The 18,780-nt window shown below is 42.6% G+C and overlaps 1 protein-coding gene across 5 annotated transcripts in view; it reads left to right on the top strand.

Moving 5' to 3' along the window:
• ctnnd2b (catenin (cadherin-associated protein), delta 2b) overlaps positions 1-18,780 on the top strand; it is a 62,171-nt gene that overhangs the window by 40,681 nt on the left and 2,710 nt on the right. For all 5 annotated transcript variants that reach the window (XM_028976980.1, XM_028976978.1, XM_028976981.1 and 2 more), the window contains 11 exons: positions 8,301-8,433; positions 9,473-9,686; positions 10,399-10,582; positions 11,764-11,881; positions 12,493-12,678; positions 13,181-13,354; positions 14,434-14,584; positions 15,732-15,960; positions 16,746-16,830; positions 17,063-17,189; positions 18,403-18,534. In XM_028976980.1, coding sequence (XP_028832813.1) covers positions 8,301-8,433; positions 9,473-9,686; positions 10,399-10,582; positions 11,764-11,881; positions 12,493-12,678; positions 13,181-13,354; positions 14,434-14,584; positions 15,732-15,960; positions 16,746-16,830; positions 17,063-17,189; positions 18,403-18,534 — 1,733 coding nt within the window. The remainder of the gene's footprint in view (positions 1-8,300; positions 8,434-9,472; positions 9,687-10,398; positions 10,583-11,763; positions 11,882-12,492; positions 12,679-13,180; positions 13,355-14,433; positions 14,585-15,731; positions 15,961-16,745; positions 16,831-17,062; positions 17,190-18,402; positions 18,535-18,780) is intronic.

The following is an 18,780-nucleotide window of genomic DNA, read 5'->3' as shown; positions in this document are numbered from 1 at the left end:
AGAGTGGGCGAATGGGGCGGCCAGATGGAACTCACCATCTTTTACATGGCTCTGGTGTAAAATTTGTGTGTGTTAGCCATGCAATGGACGTGCTTCCAGCCTTTCAGCAGAGTATTGCTGACATAGGCTCCGACTTCCCTGCCGTCCTGTGGATGAACGTGTGATATAGATCATTACCAGCTACCAGTTCCCGGCCAATCTTTACAGGTCAGCCGCAACATTGTGTAACAGACAACATTCTTATTCTCACCAGTTCATATCAGTATGTTCAGATTGCAAGATACTGATTACTTATACATCAGTGTCATGGGGCCTTTAAATGCTCCAGTGACAGTTTGGTATGGTGTGTCATTAGAAAGTTCGTTTAAACATGCTGTATTGCATTGGCCAAATAATTTATAATTGGTCTGATACATGCTAACATATTATTGCAAAGTTTGATTTACATTGTAGGACTGCAACACTTGCTCAAATAACTGGAGTGATATAAGGATTTAAGTACAGACTCTATGACCTAAGGCTTCAGTTACTCCTTTTATTCTATATTGCCTTTGAAGGCTGTGGAAAAGCACTGAACTTACTTCAACATGCCAGATACTCACATCACTTGACAGGAAATGCCTGCCATGTGCAAAAGGTGGACCATGTAGGAATGAATTAAATACGGTACATGCCTTTAAAGTAGAATAAAATGCTACATGAAAATGGTAGTAGAGACTAATATGCACTGAAATATCTTTTTTTTTACTGTACAATAATCTCCACATGGTGCAAAAATGTAGAAATAAATGCATAAATAAATCTAACTGAATATTGTAGATCTATAAAAATAAATGCTTCATTTAGCAATAGTAATAACACGGCTAATGTTCTTAAATTATTTTTATACAAAATCCAAAGGAAGCATGTCTTTTTATGACTTCCATTTTATTGCTGTTGTAATAGGAGGAGACAACCCTTTAACACTTTTTTTATTATTTGCCATTCAGCTTTCTCTGTAAAAACCACATCACAATTCATGCAAAACTAGCATCAACACTATTTCCTTTTTGAATAAAGGATTTTTAAATCATTTTCCCATATGATTGTTGAAAGCTGCTATATTTGTTATCTTTGCATACTGTAATCACTATAAAATTGTTTTTGCACAGCGACATGACTTTTGCATGTTCAGAGGACGTGATTTCCATGCTGGTGCGACACGTTGCACAGCCTTCATTTCTTTAACAAATGGATCATTCAGGCAGTCGTTGGCAACATAACTCTGAACTCTGCTGTCTGGTGGGCGGTTGACAGACAGATTTGTTCTCTCTTACCCAGAGCGGGGTGAGGGGAACCTGCCAGCCCGTCTCTCCCGTTCATGCAGACCTTTCCAGTCTGAGGGCTGAGGTGCCGACGGATCTCTCTGTTCCAGGGGGAAACATGTCTGGTCACACTTGGCTGCATTTAACTGAAGTTATTTCTTGCACTCAAGCTCTAACTGGCCAATATTTGACATACTTAAATAAAAAGCCATTAGTATCATCGGTAATAATCATGCACAGTCATGCATCTTTCATGCATTATTTATGATGTTTTGAATGTTACGTTTCTTTATTTATTATATTGCAGTATTGGGTTGGTGAGGCTAATCCACGCTCTCTAAAGTGCCCTTTGGGCTGCTGTCCAGAATCATGGGAGCAGTGGGAGAAGGGCATTATGGTGCTTATGTTCTCAACTCTGAGGCTGGCAGATAGGCTCACCTGGCTGAACCGGCACAAATGCAGAAACAAAGATGCTCAGCAAAACAAGCCGTTTAGTTCCGAGCCAGCGGATTGCCAAATGTTACATTACCTTCTGCTGAAGAGATTTTTTTTAACCATGCCGGCAGAGGAGAAGCCGAATTATACTACAAACCGCTGGTTTAGAGTTGAGAGGCTGTGGTGTGCGAGGCATAGAGACTGTCGAGGGGCCTTTTATCTGGATGGGATGAGATTAAGGTGGCAATGTAACACTTCCCCGACTGAAACATTGTGATCCTCCATTGCGCCCACTCCACAGGTTCTACCTTGAGGAGAAGGGAAGGAATATGATACACCCCTGCCTTGCAAAGGCAGCTTTTACACCAAAATTGTACTCCATTCTGATAAGCTGATTATTTATATTAGTGTATAACTATTTATTACTATATTATTTATATTAGAGCTGATTATCGTATAAGTTTGAGTATTGCAGGTGTTGCACTTAAAATTTTAATGTAATCAATAAAATTTGATTCACAGAATTTTTTTAAAATTTCTGTGAGGACATGATGGTCACCTACTCCATAACTTGCTTATTATATTGAGAAACAAATCATTTTCACAACTACTCATATGCATGCACGAAGATGATAAAGGAGTTGTAGTTTACTTTCCTCTTCCAAAATATGTGGCTATATAGTTTAACACCATGTGATGTATGTATTTAGGCATGTATGTATGTATGTATGTGTGCCGGTTGAGAACGAAATGGCTGTTTGAAATGAATGATAGCGGAGTCAAAGTCGCTTTCTCTATTTTTCTTCAAGGGTTAGGGTTGGGCTTTAGGTTTTCAGTTGTCTTGCTCTTGTGAGGTTTTTGTACCATGTAACATGGTGACAAGTGATGAAGTCGGACAAAAAAATCTAACCATAATGCATTGCTTTCTGACCAATAATCAAAAATATTGAATTGTTATTTCAAATTGAGATGGTTTTTCTTTTTGTACGTTAAAATATTATAAGCAATATAATTAATTAACAATAGCTGGTTAATTTTTAGTTTAAAAAATCTGAATAGCCACCGGGGAGCCGAAAAAGCTCTTTTAAGTGAGATGAGCTTTAAGAATTCCAAATAATATTTACATTTACAGCATTTATCAGACGCCCTTATCCAGAGCGACTTACAATCAGTAGTTACAGGGACAGTCTCCCTGGAGCAACTCAGGGTTAAGTGTCTTGCTCAGGGACACAATGGTAGTAAGTGGGATTCGAACCCGGGTCTTCTGGTTCATAGGCGAGTGTGTTACCCACTAGGCTACTACCACCCTTAATAATAATAAATAATATTGAGTGCAGAGCTGAAAGCGGAGACGGGGGAATTGAAGTTGAAGCTGAGCTTTATTGTAATTTCTGCTACATGCATGGTAGACATTACATAGTGAAACAAAACAATGTTTCTTTGGAACCTGGTGCTACATGTGACATTTAAACAATTAAACAAAGTTTCATACTGACAAACGACAAAGACCAAGTGGGCTACATAAAGGGAAAACAGGAAACAGGCAGTGCAAGGGTAACATTTAACAAAAGCATGTAGACAACAATGAGACAGACAGCGCTAAACTAGTAAAATGAATAAATTTGCAAAGTAAAAATAGTGCAAATACTGCCGTGCAAAATGGAACAGTGCAATAATAGATAATATTACTCAATATGACAGAGGTAGTGTGTGTGTGTGTGTGTGTGTGTCAGTCCAAAGAAGAAAGTCCCTGAGTGTTCAGGTGTCTGATGGCCTGTGGAAAGAAGCTATCTCATAGTCTGGCAGTGAGGGCTTGAAGGCTTCGGTAAATTTTTCTCGATGGTAGGAGGGTGAAGAGTGCATGTGAGGGGTGTGTAGAGTCCTTCACAATGCTGGTGGCTTTCCGGATGCAGCGTGTGGTCTTCTCAGCTGTCCTCAATATCCACTGTAGGGTCTTGCAGTCCGATGTGGTGCAGTTCCCAAACCAGACAGTGATTCAGCTGATTAAAATGCTCTCAATGATCCCTCTATAGAAGGTGGTGAGGATGGGTGGTGGGAGATGGACTATCCTGGGGCAGTGGTGACCTAGTAGTTAAAGAAGCGGCCCCGTGATCAGAAGGTTGCAGGTTTGAATCCTGATCCACTGAGGTGCCACTGAGCAAAGCACCATCCCCACATACTGCTCCCCAGGCACCTGTCATGGCTGCCCACTGCTCGCTAAGGGTGATGGTTAAAAGCAGAGGACACATTTCTTTGTGTGCACCGTGTGACAGTCACTTCACTTACTTCATCCTCAGCAATCACAGGATGTAAGCAGGCTGTTGAGATGGTATTAAGAGCCCAGGAGAGGTTCTCCTTTAGATGAACACGAGGAACATTGTGTTATTGATGATCTGCACACAAGAGCCATCGATGGATTGTGTCAGGATCTGACAGACACAGGTCCTCCAGTCAGCTCTATGCAGCAGACAGGCTTACAGTAGGATTGAGAAATAAGCACTTCTCTTCCAGACTGAAACTGAGAAGAACACGGGACCAGTCCCCCACTGACTGTACAAGATGTAACATACTGTGACACATTTACTGTTAATGGGACCTAAAGCACAGACTGCTGGACAAGCCTCATTGGCTCTAGGTCTCTGGTTATTTACACATTGTAAAAACAAAAATTGTTTTTACAGTTGTTCAGATTGTTAAGAATATTTTATTGTAAGCATTTTCGTGATATGTGACTGAATAAAGGACACACACACAGACACACATACACGTCTCGAGAATTTATCCACAATACCGAAATGTTTTGGCTATTCTGGGAGAAACCGCTTAGGAAGAAATAGTTTTCTTGCGAGATGACATAGCAGTTATGGTTGGTGGAAGGCAGCGGCAGTGTCCCGTCACCATAAACAGCAATCTGATCTCCAGAGACTGCATTTTCCCAAAAGCCAGTACTCAGATGTCCCAGCTAATCATACAGACCGAGGGCGGATCCTTTCATTTCTATAAATGCATGTTTGCACCAGATGAAACAGACACTGTGGGCCCTTTGAAAAAACAACTGATGGTGCCCTTGCCAGCGGTTTATGGTCAGTGACTTCCTCCATATGCTAATTATCTGCAGTAATCATAATGGTAGTCCGCATTTGGGACATCTGCTTTAAGCAGACAAGGAGATGAGAGCACACCGAGTAGATGAGAGCACACTGTTTGCTTTTCTGTTTTGTTGTAGCACTTCAACCTCTTTCAGGACAGTCAGGTATCTGACCGAATCCAACTGATAGTGTGAGATTTTTTATAACATGGGTGGCTGTAGTCATGGGTCCACTGTGTGATCATTCAAAGAGAAGCAACATTTATCTTCATCTGGTAGTGATTGATCGGTAGACTAGTAAATTCTTACCAGGCTTTGTTTATGACACTGTTCTACTTAATCTGATGTGGCCATTATTCAAAATGGGATGGAAAAAATAAGAAAAGAAAACTCTTCCTGGTTAATGTAGCCTAATAGAGGCGGTCACTGTGTAATTATAGTATCTATAATACCAGGTTTAATGCCAAGGAAGGTGAAAATATCCTCATCATAACTCCTTTGTAGAGCAATGTGTGTTGGGTTCCTCTGGAAGACTACTGCTGGTTATTATTGGAGCTGAAGAGGAGCTGTCGCCAGTTAAAGCAATTGCCCCCCAGGCTCCACTTTTCTCTCTCTGTGGAAACACCATTCCTCCGCAGCTCTCGTCCAGCCATACCATCAAAAAAACATTTATTTGTTTTCCCATAGACCTGCCACACTCCTTTTACTCTTCATTGCACAGTTCCTTTTCGAAGACTGTAGAAACTCATTGTTAGAGGTAAAATGTATTTGAAATTTAGCTCAGAAGAAACCGGTAACTCAAATGGGGACTTCCAGATATCGTGGATGGAGGAGGCCACTGCACATGTAGTTCATTCATCCACATACAGGGACAAGGTGAAGCAAGGACAAAAAGAAAAAAGAACCCTGTAGTATAAGCTGTAATACCTCATCCCAACTTGACCTTCCTCAACAAAATAATTACCGTAGATGCATAAATTCACATCATCTGTTAAATATAAAACACATCAGACACCTGTTACAGCAGAGATTTTAAACTGTTTAGAGTCTATTAAAAAACTTTTTATATAGTCTATTAAAACAGACAAGTATTACAACCATACAACAATACACTTCTTTGCAAGCTGTTCTCGGATCCTTTTGAACTGAGTATTTTTATTCCCAGTGGTTTGGGATCAACTTTACATTCTGCTTCCACTTTATATAACAGAAGGAGACGAAGGCCATGTGAAGGAAATAAATCTAACAGGGTAAATATATCTGAAATTGCTAAACACATAAAAAAATATCCTGCGGTTCTGTTAATGTGGGGCAGTGTAAGGAAGCGGAAGGTTTCTGGTTAAAATCTGAACCGCCAAGGTGCCACTGAGTTGCCATTGAGCAAAGCACCGTCTCCATACACTGCTCCCCTGGCGCCTGTCATGGCTGCCAACTGCTCACTAAGGGTGATGGTTAAATGCAGAGGACACATTTTGTTGTGTGCACCGTGTGCTGTGCTGCAATGTTTCACAATGACAATCACTTCACCGTAACTTAATGTACACTTCTCTCAATAAGTTAGGGATATTGTTATTTACACGAGTGCTTTTCCTATTTGCTCTGAATTTTAATGAAATAAGTAAAAGTTCCCTTTGATGTTACTAATAATGTATGAAAAGAAACACCAGCCTCATGATGTTGTTCTAAGGCAATGCGCTCCACTCTTCCACAAGTTCTATATGACATTCTGCCATGTAACGTGGGGGTGGGGTACGATAATTCAGTCTCTGCTTCAACCGGTCCCAGACATGCTCTATGGGGTTCAGGTCCGGGGACATTGACCACTGCTGTATTGTCCAGGTCACATGGTCCACTGCCCACTGCAAACGTTCACGGCGGTATTTTGGTGTCAGTGGAGTCACCTGCAACAGTTGTCTGGCATTCAAGCCAAAGCGATGGAGTCGGTTGTGAATAGTGTGTCTGGAAGCCCTCGTAAACGGGCCTTCAGCTGTGTGGCAGTTCCATAATGATGTCTGAGTGCATAGGTCCTTAGGTACTGGTCGTCATTGCGGACTATCACTCCTGGATTCCACTCCTGGATCTGTCATGAACTCTGCCAGTAGTTCTGTGTCTTGATGCAGGTCTGCTGACTAACTCACTAAGTTCACGATAAACATCTGACTGCCTGCCACCGACCCGAAGGCGCCATGGCCAGGTGATGCTGCTCATCCATTAAGTGATGTCTTATGTTCATGGCTGTTTGAATGAAATGACTTACTGACAAAACCAGCTTTTTATACCCACAGAATGTTGAAATCGATGCCACATTGAGAAAGGTTGTCTCTTGGTATTGGCCCCACTATAAGGCACACCTGTACACAATGAGACCATTTCATGGAAAACACAAAATGAGGGGTTTCTATCACCCAAAAACAATTGCCTCCCTATCCCAAAAATGTCTGAAGTGAAACAAACACCGTATGTATGACTTGCACCAAGTCTCTCACAATATCCCTAACTTATTGTGAGGAGTGTAATTTAATGTAATACAGTCTTTCATTTAGATTGAAGAACCTGCTTTTTCTGTGATCAAGCCCTTGGAAAAATGAAATATTGCTGGAAGAACCAGAACCTAGTTCAACATATCTCCAGTTTCCCAACAACTGCTTTTGATCCAAAACTATCTACACTCTCATTGCTTTGCTTCTCTGCATGTCTCTTCTTATTGGCTGGAGCGCCCCCAGTTCTTAGTGTTTACCTGATCCCTCGGCCCTGACAGGTCAGTGTTGCTGCTGTTCATCAGTCAGTTTTGTGTATGAAAGATGGCTGAACAGGCTGCGGTATCCGCATGACGGCGTGCCAGGCTGGTCTGTTCTGTCTGTCAGCAGATGTTAGAACAGTATGCGGCCTGTGTGGGTTTAAGCCTGCTGTGCTGGCTTTTGCTATTGTAGTGAAGATTATACTCCAGCGATGGAGGAAGACCACGCCCACTGGGCACGTCTCTCAAAAGCCAGAGTTTGCCCCAGGCAATGACATCATTTGCAGTGGAATCAGTGGTACAGGCTGTCACTGTAGGACTGTGTGAAGTTGAGATACAACACTGCTTCTCAGAAATCATAATTTATAGAATCTTTGCAATGCAGCAAAATGGTGCGTGATGGGTGTTGATGAGGCGGGTGTGATTAAGGCCCATGGGGGTTTCATCATTCTATCTCATCTTTTACATTTGTACTAATTCAGCTCAAGTGACACATTTTCTTTCCTCATCGTTTTCTCCTACCTGATTTCTACTCATTAGTGCATTTACACTGCACATGTTTGTAAAAAATGATCCATTTTCTAAAAATCACACCTTGATTGCAAACAAATGAATTAGGCAGTGCAGATAGCTAGCAGATAAAGTGTGAGTCAGCATAGTCCTGCACAGGTAGTCCACTGCTCTAACTCATACACACGACATAACCTTGTTCTCTCTCACTCACTTGCCCCTCTAGGGAATTTGGCTGGAGGGACCCAGAGCTGCCTGAGGTCATTCAGATGCTGCAGCACCAGTTCCCCTCAGTGCAGTCCAATGCCGCAGCCTATCTGCAGCACCTGTGCTTCGGAGACAACAAGATCAAGTCAGAGGTATCAGCACAAGACGGAGCTACAACACACCGTGGTTGAGTGATAGGACTTGGTGATGGTTTTAGGGGGTATTTATTCCCTGTTCAGTTACACTCAGGTTGTTAATATGATTTGAACCGTCCAGTTTGCTAATCCTGCCTGGGTATGTTTTTTTTTTGTTTTTTTTAAACACATCACATGTGGAGAATACAGTACAGAATAGCAGTCCAGTATATGGCCTATATGATCCCCAAGATGTCCTGGTAGATTCACAGGAAATGAAGTGGGCTGATACTAAATCTAAAATGATCATTTCCATGATTTTATGTCTCACTGTAGAGTAATAGATCCTGATGTAGACATTTGGAAGATGTTCTGTTCCATGACAGCTTTATAGAAGCTGTAGCTGCAACTTCATATGAAACATGCTTCTTAGTGGCATGCATGACCGCTGCGTCTGGTCACATTTGGGCAGGTTGGGGAACTGATATCACCAAATGTTTTAAATGGCAAGACAAACCAAGAGTGCATGTACTTCTATATATTTCTTTATTGTGGCTGTGTGGATAGCTTAAGATCCTGACATAATTGATAAAATCTGTGAATCTTCTACTCCCAAGCATGTTTACCAATTATTTGGCATGTCCTCACTCCTGAGGAACAGTGTAGGTGCTTACAAGGAGCAAATGAAAGCCATGTTTATTAGAGTAACTGTGATGGAAGCACAGCCAACCGAAGGAGGAAGGACTAGAGCTCCAGGGGTTTGAATTGGTTCTGGCGTGTCAGGGGCAGCGGCATATCTGCTGCCTGCTGGCACCTTGTCCTCGTGGTTCTGTGCCAGCCCTGAAAGCTCGCCAGCTCAACTCGTCTCATTTCCTCCGCCCCTCTGCCACATATACAGAGCTTTTCTTTGCCCCTGCCGGCGGCCAAGGCCACCATTATTGAGTAGAGGTGGAGGTGGCCTTGCAATAGATTCTCTGGTGCTGGATGGATGTACATGTGTCAGAGCCCTCAACCTCTTTATGCAGAAACTCAGTCAGGTTTTTCTGTACTTGGGCAGATCCGCCGGCAGGGTGGCATCCAGCTCCTGGTGGACCTGCTCGACCACCGCATGACGGACGTGCACCGGAGCGCCTGCGGGGCCCTGAGGAACCTGGTGTATGGCAAAGCCAACGACGACAACAAGATCGCTCTGAAAAACTGTGGCGGGATCCCGGCCCTGGTTCGGCTCCTGCGCAAGACCACCGACGTGGAAATCAGAGAGCTGCTCACAGGTCTGTAGACTGGGAGGAATGTAGATGGATTGGCCATGAAGTGTGAAGTGCCTAACATGATTGAGTCCAAGATGGCTGTATTGTCTGACAGAAACATGCCGACCGAATTACCTCCTAAAATTCACAAATCTCCTGCATAATGGTTACTGCAGAATTTCTATTGTGAGCAGCATAAAAGGCCTCCATTCACCAGCTAACTGAAACATCCCAAAACCAAAAATTAATTTCCTTGTCCTTAGTGTTTTCTCTTTTTGGTATAAAGCCATACTAGAAATTAGATATTTCAGTGCTTACGGACATTGTAGACATTTTTGGTAGCGCAGTCCAACTCATTACTCTTTGTTATGCTCAGTCCAGAAATAACATATTTGAATGCCGTAGCATGCAAGAGGGTTGTCTCATTGTATTTGAGCATGTTAAATTAGTGAAGGTTCAACATGTCTGCTAGATGTAATGTGCGGAAAGGACATTAGAAACATTAGAAGCAATGGAGAACTTTGATGTGCTGTTAACAAGTGGTTTCATTATGTCGTTCTATGGATCCATTTGAAGTTAGAGAGTGTAATTTATCCCATACACAGCATGAACATTTGATAATATCGCCCTTCCCCCATAAAACTAATGAAATTTAATCTCTCAGTTCACACTCATATCAGAGCATTTTCATCTAACCTTGAGGGCATGAAATGAATCCGTGGGTGTGTCTGCGTAGGTGTGCTATGGAATCTGTCCTCATGTGACGCCCTGAAGATGCCCATTATTCAGGATGCCTTGGCTGTTCTGACCAACACTGTCATTATCCCCCACTCCGGCTGGGACACCTCCCCTCACCAAGATGACCGTAAACTGCACCTGCACTCCTCACAGGTGCTGCGCAATGCAACCGGATGCCTTAGGTATGGACACACACACACTGAGACTTAATATAATGTTTTTGTGAGTTATTTCATAAAGTTTTTAATTCTGGGGCAGCTAGGTCCAACCTTTGTATTGAGGTTGCACAACTACCGGATTAAAACAAAATGAAATATTTTTAAGATTATGGTGCACTGTGACTAATGGACATTTTGAACATTTTGGTTAAGAGCAGAGGAAACATTTCCTTGTGTCACCATGTGCTGTTCTTGCTGTTCATCACAATGACAATCACTTTCAAAAGCAGTCCAATACAATACATCTACTAAATCTATTCATTTCTTTTTCTATGACTTCCTTTTTGTTGTGTCAAATTTGGGGTTTCCCTGGCAGCAGGAGACAATTAGCTGATATATGGATGAACCTCCATATTTCACCAGAGAAACTGTTACTGTATTTGGCCAAATTCTGCTCTGCATGGGGGAGTTCTGATTCACAGATTGTGGTGGATTATCTGCTCTTAGTGGAAATATCCAAATGCTGTCTACAGTTTATAGGCATGGCTGTTTGATCTGAAACTGCTGGTGCATATTCTTCTTCTTCATATTTACAAGTCAACATTAAACTTGAAAACTGATCTCAGCTCTGCAGTGCTTCTTTTAGTTCTTAAGGAGTGAAAATGGGAGGAGAAAAAATTGCTGAGTCATAATGACTGAGGGTTGACTGGGCTAAGCTCCCTGAGCTCAGCATGGTAATTAATCTGTTTCACGGGTCGTCAAGGAACAGGAAGTCTGATTAAAAATTTAATGGCTGGGTGACAGTGCCACACCACCTGCAGATTGCCTGGCCTGTTGACGTATTTTGAAAGGGGCTTCTGCCAGGGGCATGGTGGTTTTCACCGACTCCCTAACCGGTGGGGAAGGGAATGTTTGCCGGCTTTGATTTTCTCAGTCACAGTGTCAGAGGGGAGGCCTGGTAAGATTAGACCCCCTGAACCAACTGCTGATAGAGATCCCAGAAGCTCGCAGCAGGCCTGTGTGGAGAGTGGATGGTTTTTAATGACCTAGTTAGATATTCAACATGCAACAGTAATTAAACCATCATTTAAATATATATATATATATATATAGATAGATAGACAGACAGACAGATAGATCAATTAGCTCTATACCTCTTTGAAAGCTGTAGTTGTAAATCTTGTCTTTGTCTCCTCTGTATAAAGAAACGTGAGCTCTGCGGGGGAGGAAGCTCGTCGGAGGATGAGGGAATGTGAAGGACTGACCGACGCCCTCCTCTACGTCATCCAGACAGCGCTGGGCAGCAGCGAGATCGACAGCAAGGTTAGGGCTCCCTCCACCAGCATTAAACACAAGCCCGGTCTCTCAGAGCAACACAGAAAGCAGAGTCATGCCCTCTGACTGTTTATTTAAAATCTTTGTTGCAATGTTTGTGTACAGAAGAGCTTTGAGTCCATTCCCATGCATCTGTGCACCATCGGCTCCATGTTTTTTCTGATTGATTTCCTGGCGTCTTTGTCTCGGCTGTAGTGCACTGCGAGAAGCAGTTAGGGAGGAAAAATAGCTTAATCCGCCTGAAAGTGTTCAGAAGATCAAAGTCGCCCTCTTTGTTTCCCTCCAACTCGCTGCTCGCCACAATGGGATTAACACTACAGGCCTCCGCTGGAGCCCATCCAAAGGACCAATCTAACAAGAGGCCATTAATAACACAGATGCAGTGGCACTTTACAAAGAGGATAAATGGTCTCCCTGTTTTATTTTCTAATCTATATATGCCAGCAGCACTGAATGGTACACTGCAAAAATATCTTTGCTTTACAGCACGTTTTGGTGCTGGAAGGTGTTCAGGTCTGACCATTCATTGTCACTGTGCCGCTCATTGTCTCCATTCCTAACATGATCTGCCTCTCTCTGTGTGTACTATCCTCCAATAGACCATAGAGAACTGTGTGTGCATTCTGAGGAACCTGTCCTATCGTCTGGCGGCCGAGACTTCTCAGGGCCAGCAGATGGGCTCGGAGGAGCTGGACGGGGTGCTGTGTGGGGACGCCAGCGGGAAGGACGCCGAGAGCTCTGGCTGCTGGGGAAAGAAGAAAAAGAAAAAGAAGGGGCATGATCAGGTGGGTTATTTCATTCCCCCCCCCCCCCCCCCCCCCCCCATTCTCTCATGCATTTATTTATTATTTATATATTTATTTATTTCAGTTTTTTGTTTCGTTTTCTGCAGCTGTCTGCAATTAGAGGCATTCAGAGTCGCTCGTGCCGTGTTGAGGAGCTTATGGTTGTCCTCATCCAGCAGATAATTAGCATCTTGCTGATTTCATGAAATTTTTTTTAAAGGGGGGGGATGCCGTGTTTGTTCCACAGTTGTATTGATTTTAATGAGGTAAAAGGTCGAATTATGTGGCATTATGGCTCATAACTCAGGAAAATTTGCAGTGAATAGTCACCCTCTTTAAAGATGCAAATGCACATCTGGTAAGATTGAGGCTGAGTGTTGACTGGACGGCGTGTGTGCTCAAAAGTGGGAATTCTAATTGCCTACCATAATATGACATGTATGTTAGAGAATGAACTGAGTAGCTTTCAGAAATTGGTTTTAAGTCCCTTCTTTGCTTTCAGTGGGATGGTGTGGGACCTTTTCCTGACTCCGCAGACCCCCCCAAAGGGCTGCAAATGCTGTGGCACCCCTCCATTGTGAAACCCTACCTCACACTCCTGTCTGAGTGCTCCAACCCTGACACCCTGGAGGGTGCAGCTGGGGCTCTACAGAACCTGGCAGCCGGCAGCTGGAAGGTAAGATTCTGACTGCAGGCCCATAATTTCATGAACTGAGCAGCAGACAGACAGACAGACAGAGGTGAAGGGCATCAGAAGCAGTTCACGGCAGCGCTTTTTACTTTTTATCCCTACAATATTTTATTGTATGCATTGTCCTCACATTGTATGCATTATGCTCAACATATTCTACAAATTAAAATGAATGAACAAAGGAAGTGTATGAATAAAATTTCACAAGCACAGTTTGGGATTATTGATTGATTCCATGTGAGCATAATGGCAGAAAAATTAAATAAAAAATGTCATACACAGCACAGCACACAACACCATCACCCTTGGTGAGCAGTGGTCAGCGTGAGGGGACGGTACCTTGCTCAGTGGCACCTTGGCAGATCGGGATTCAAACCTTCTGATTATGGGACCTTCCTTAACCGCTAGGCCACCACTGCCTCAGAGAATCATGGCCCGTAAGGGGGTCAAACCCGTGACACTTTGCTGATTTTGCTCATTTTATTACTTTGAATTTGTTTCTTAATTTGGCTTTTGCATCCCCATTGTGCTGTATGTTTGTCTATTGCTGATTTCTGGTTTGAAGTCATTGTGTGTTCTTGCCCCAGTTTTGCTTGTTATAATATCAACCACCTGCTGTGTGTGTCTGGGTAACAGAGCATATTGAATTAAGCCCCTATCACTGTGTTCCTCAGTTGCATATTTGGATTCACAGCCCCCTCCCTATCAATTCATAAATGAAACTCTGTGTTAGACTTGGCTACTGAGTGTGCACAATAGAATGCACAGCCATAAACTATAAACATATCATCTACACAGTAAAGAACTAGCTGTGGTTACAAGGACGAATCAATACGCCATCGTGAAGCTGTTTATTAACATTATTAAAACTCATGGTCACCTCATGTAACGTTCACCTTGAAATAAAGTTGTTCACTGTTAAACAGTGAACAAGTGTCCACTGTCCAGTGTATAATATATCCTATTCTGTTTGTGAAGCTCTTTCTTAGAAGAATCTACAGAGATGATATAAAGAACCTACATGAATCTTCTGACATGCCCACTTGTTTCTGACTGCTTCTCAGTGGTCCGTCTACATCCGCGCTGCTGTACGGAAGGAGAAGGGTCTGCCCATCCTGGTGGAGCTGCTGAGGATAGACAACGACCGTGTGGTGTGTGCGGTAGCCACCGCCCTGAGGAACATGGCCTTGGACGTGAGGAACAAGGAGCTCATTGGTGGGTGTTGGGCCTTATGTCTGCAGCACTGCAGCAGTCTTCACTGCGTATTTTGGGGCTGCGCAGCACGCTCCTGATCTGTAACCATCGACTGATTAGTAAATTGTCAACTATTTTCATTCTTGGGATGAAACCCATCTAAGTGCAGCTCATTCAGGAGATAAACTTACATTTAATCCACTAAATGAAAAACAGCCATACTGCTCCAAATGCTATTCCACAAAAGATTCAGTCTCATTCTCTATGTATAGTGTTGTCTGTGAGTGTGTGTGTTATGTTCCCTGTCATGTATATCAAGCCAGTTGTTGTACCTGAAAATTAAATTTAATGTACTAGGGTTTTTTTCTAATGCCTGTAGCAATGCAGCTGACTATTGATCTGCTTTATTGATTCAAGTTTCTGGTGGCTTTGCCCATGCCAGTGAAGTAAATTCTTGTGTTTTTAAAGATAATGGAAAGAATGGTGACAAAAGCAGACTTTCAAGTGCTCAGGTGCACAAAACAATCCGTTGAGGTTCGGTGAATATAGAGGCATCTGCAATGTGTGATTTGGCCTGCACAGCTCTGCCACGGTTTTCTCAATAAACTTGTCTGTTAGCCTTTTCACCCCAGGCCACCTCAGGTATCTTTTATACCTGAGGCAGCTTCTAATAAAAGACCCATCTGGGTGAAAATTCATGACAATACTAGATTTCTATGAACAAACGTTAGACTTCGTGGTGACCGTTACGATGAGCAAAGAGTTGGTGGAATTAGAGAAGCACCAACATAGAAAATGCTGACAAGTGTAAATGATCAATTGCAACACTTTTTTTTTAATGATTGATATTGTGCAACTCTATGTGCAGTTACTTTGTATTCAGCTCACCACCAGTCACAGTTTGTCTTAGATCCACTGCTACTGCTTGGGCAGTCAGCTGTTTTTTTATATTAATTAGGTATTTAATGGCCTGACTGTAATAATGTATAATAAGCTAAACGTTGTTGTGCTGCTGTGTCAGATCTCTTGTCTCAAAAGTTCTTGTTGGTCTGGAGGCCTTGAGGCCTCCTAATGTCGGATTTCACATTAACATCGTTTAAATCTCTATTGGTGTAAAGTGGGGTTTAACCCTAGAGGCTTTAACTCTTCCCTCTCATGTCAACCATAGGCAAGTATGCCATGAGGGACCTGGTCCACCGCCTTCCTGGAGGCAACAACAACAGCAGCAGTGGCCCCAGCAGCGGTTCTTCTGGGAAGACCATGTCAGACGACACCATTACCGCCATCTGCTGCGCCCTGCATGAGGTCATCACCAAGAACATGGAGAACACCAAGGCCTTACGAGACGCAGGCGGCATTGAGAAGCTCATTGGCATCGCCCGGAGCAAAGGGGACAAGTGTGTTGTTTTTTTTTTTTTACTTTCCGGCGAGGCTGCAATCCACGCGCTCTCAAGCGTGTGCACATCACATCCACTGCCACGTTGTGCACTTCCTTTGGGTTCCTCGCAGCAGGTTGCTTTAAGCTCATGCTGTATTTACAGAACAAACCAAAAAATTACTCTCAGCTAATTGATTCCCGGGAGGCTGTGACCTTCACATGAGGGAAAACAGCAGTTCTTGAGAATGGAGTAATTGGCTTGAACAAGAATGGGTTGTCTTTGGCTTAAAGTGTTATTCTTTCCCTGTGCTTGCTGAATTCCTGAAGGAGTTTGAATAGTTGGAATCCATATCAATTAATGGCAACCCCACTCTTATTTGTTGGTATTTTAGGGTTTGTGAATAGGAGGTAAAAGCACTCTGGCATTTATTTCTTGCTCCAAGAACTATTTATTGACCTTGTAAGAGTGTAATGAGGTCCTTGTTTAAATCTTAGTTTCTCATTGTCTGGGCCCTAAATTTCCCTCTGGGATAAATAAATAAAAATAAACACACACACACACAATAGGTAGACAGACAAAAAAAAAAAAATATATATATATATATATATATATATAAAAAATTATCTGTCTACCTAGTTACAGTGAGTGTTTTTGCTTTAAGTTTACAGCATGGCCTGGTTTAATTTTACACTGCAAAGCAGAGATGTTTTTTTCTGTTGCATGTTATTCTGTTGGAATTATTCAGTTCTCTGGCTGCAGAATTACTCACCCTGTTTCCCCCTCCATCTTGTACACTCTGACAGACACACTCCCAAGGTAGTGAAAGCTGCATCTCAAGTGCTCAACAGCATGTGGCAGTACAGGGACCTGCGGAGCCTCTACAAGAAGGTGATCTTTAAATGTTCAGTAACATGCAGCTCAAACTGGCACATTTTTATGTGTTGGCTAGTGGTAAAAGGAGTGCGAAGGCGTAGATAATTAGGGTGATTAATGCTGACTGGCATTTTATGTTGAAAAGACATAAGCTCTAAGCTTCACACTTCATTAAAATTTAAAAAATTTATTAAAAAACAAAGAATTGCTATATTTATAGGATTTTATTTTTGTTGTTGTTTTGCAGGATGGATACTCTCAGTATCACTTTGTGGGCTCCTCCTCTACAATCGAGAGAGACAGACAACGACCATACTCCTCCTCTCGCACGCCTTCAATCTCTCCCGTGCGAACATCCCCCAACAATCGTTCTGGTCAGTCCCCTTACCTCCCTCCTCCGTTTCGATCTTACTGTATGATTGTTGACTTGTCAAGTGTGGAGAGATTTTGACGTTTAAAAAGGTACATAAGTACTTCCACGGATTTCAAACAGCTTCAGGTATTGAAATATTTTTTTGCATTATCTTACGGACGTCAGAAACAAATTAAACAATTTTTGCACGAAGAAAATTAAAATCAAGGCCTTCAATTTTTTTGGTCTAAATAGCAAAAATGCAAACGCAAGAAAGATCACATCATCACCACTGTTTCAGTTTGATCAAAGCTTGATAGTGTTACCTTCACATGTTCAGAACGAAGGCCTTGTCACGGTCAATTAGTCTAACGTGTTTCACTTGCAGAACACAGTCATTAAGCAGACTGTGCTCTTTAATCTCAGTCTGTGCTCCTGCTGAATTGCTTATTTGATTAAACCTCGACTCTTGACAACACACCCGTCTGCAGTATGCCGCTCTCCCCCTCGACCCCACGATCTGCACCTCACAATCAAGTCATTAAATGCAGATGCCCATGCTCCAAGTCTGGGAGAGTGTGTTGCTACAGTCAACCTCTCTTCCAGCAGGTGTTGGTGGAGTTACTGGCAAGATGAACATATTGATTTTAACAAAATCGCTTTGAATAAGCTGAGCTGGAAACTCAAAATTCTGCTCGGCCGAGTTATTGCTGCTTTTGAACAAAAACCTTACACAGGAAATAGAAATAATCCCTGCTATTGCAGATTGAAGGCATGCTCTGGCTCTATCACAATACGCGCTCTACTCATGAACTGGGCTTTATGGCATAAACAGGCTAAAAGGTTCTAATACGCAGCTCCTGCCCTTCCCTGTGGTCAGTTGTGTGCATCTCATTGATTTTTTAGGTTCAATGTTAGAATTTACCCATGGGCGCCTGTGAAGGTGCTTTCTAAACGTTAAGCTGAGCATGCAGCTCGCTCACTGGGATCGATGCGTCAGTTTCCCTTTAAAAAAAAAGAAAAACACAACAAATAAATTGATTTATTTCCAAGAGGAGGTCTGTTGGGTTTGGCGAGGGCTGCTGGTATTTTAAAATAAGGCAGGTGCCATGGAGTATTCTGAAAGGTGCCATATTAAAATGATTTAGCTTTTTTAAAAAATGTGGAAGGAAGGCAAAACTCCTGAAAGAGGATCTCTGCTCTTGGATGGCTGTAATGAGGGGTTGTGTTTTCAGCAAGCGCCCCTGCCTCTCCCCGAGAGATGATGAGTCTGAAGGAGAGGAAGGCAGACTACGAGTCGACAGGGAACAATGCTGGTTACCATGGCAACAAGGGCGAGCACACCTCCAGGAAAGACGGCATGGCAGGTAGGGCGTGACTGCTGGATCGATTGCAAAATGAGGAGATCCTTAAGCGATGTTCAGTGAAACATATAAATGCAATTGAAATGGGTTTCGGATTCCTTCTAATTCTTGATGTTATGCGAATGAAAAAAATTATTCAAGGGTAACTGGAGAGGTTAAATGAACGTGAGAAATGAAAGGTAAACAATTTTCAAATGTGAAGCACAGAATAAATATTGAAATACATTTTTTTCTATATTTACTGAAAAT

The sequence above is a fragment of the Denticeps clupeoides genome, chromosome 4 (assembly GCF_900700375.1).
Source record: "Denticeps clupeoides chromosome 4, fDenClu1.1, whole genome shotgun sequence".
Classification (NCBI taxonomy): domain Eukaryota; kingdom Metazoa; phylum Chordata; class Actinopteri; order Clupeiformes; family Denticipitidae; genus Denticeps; species Denticeps clupeoides.
Note: the sequence above shows the minus strand (reverse complement) of the source record. Positions and strands in the feature narration are given on the sequence as shown.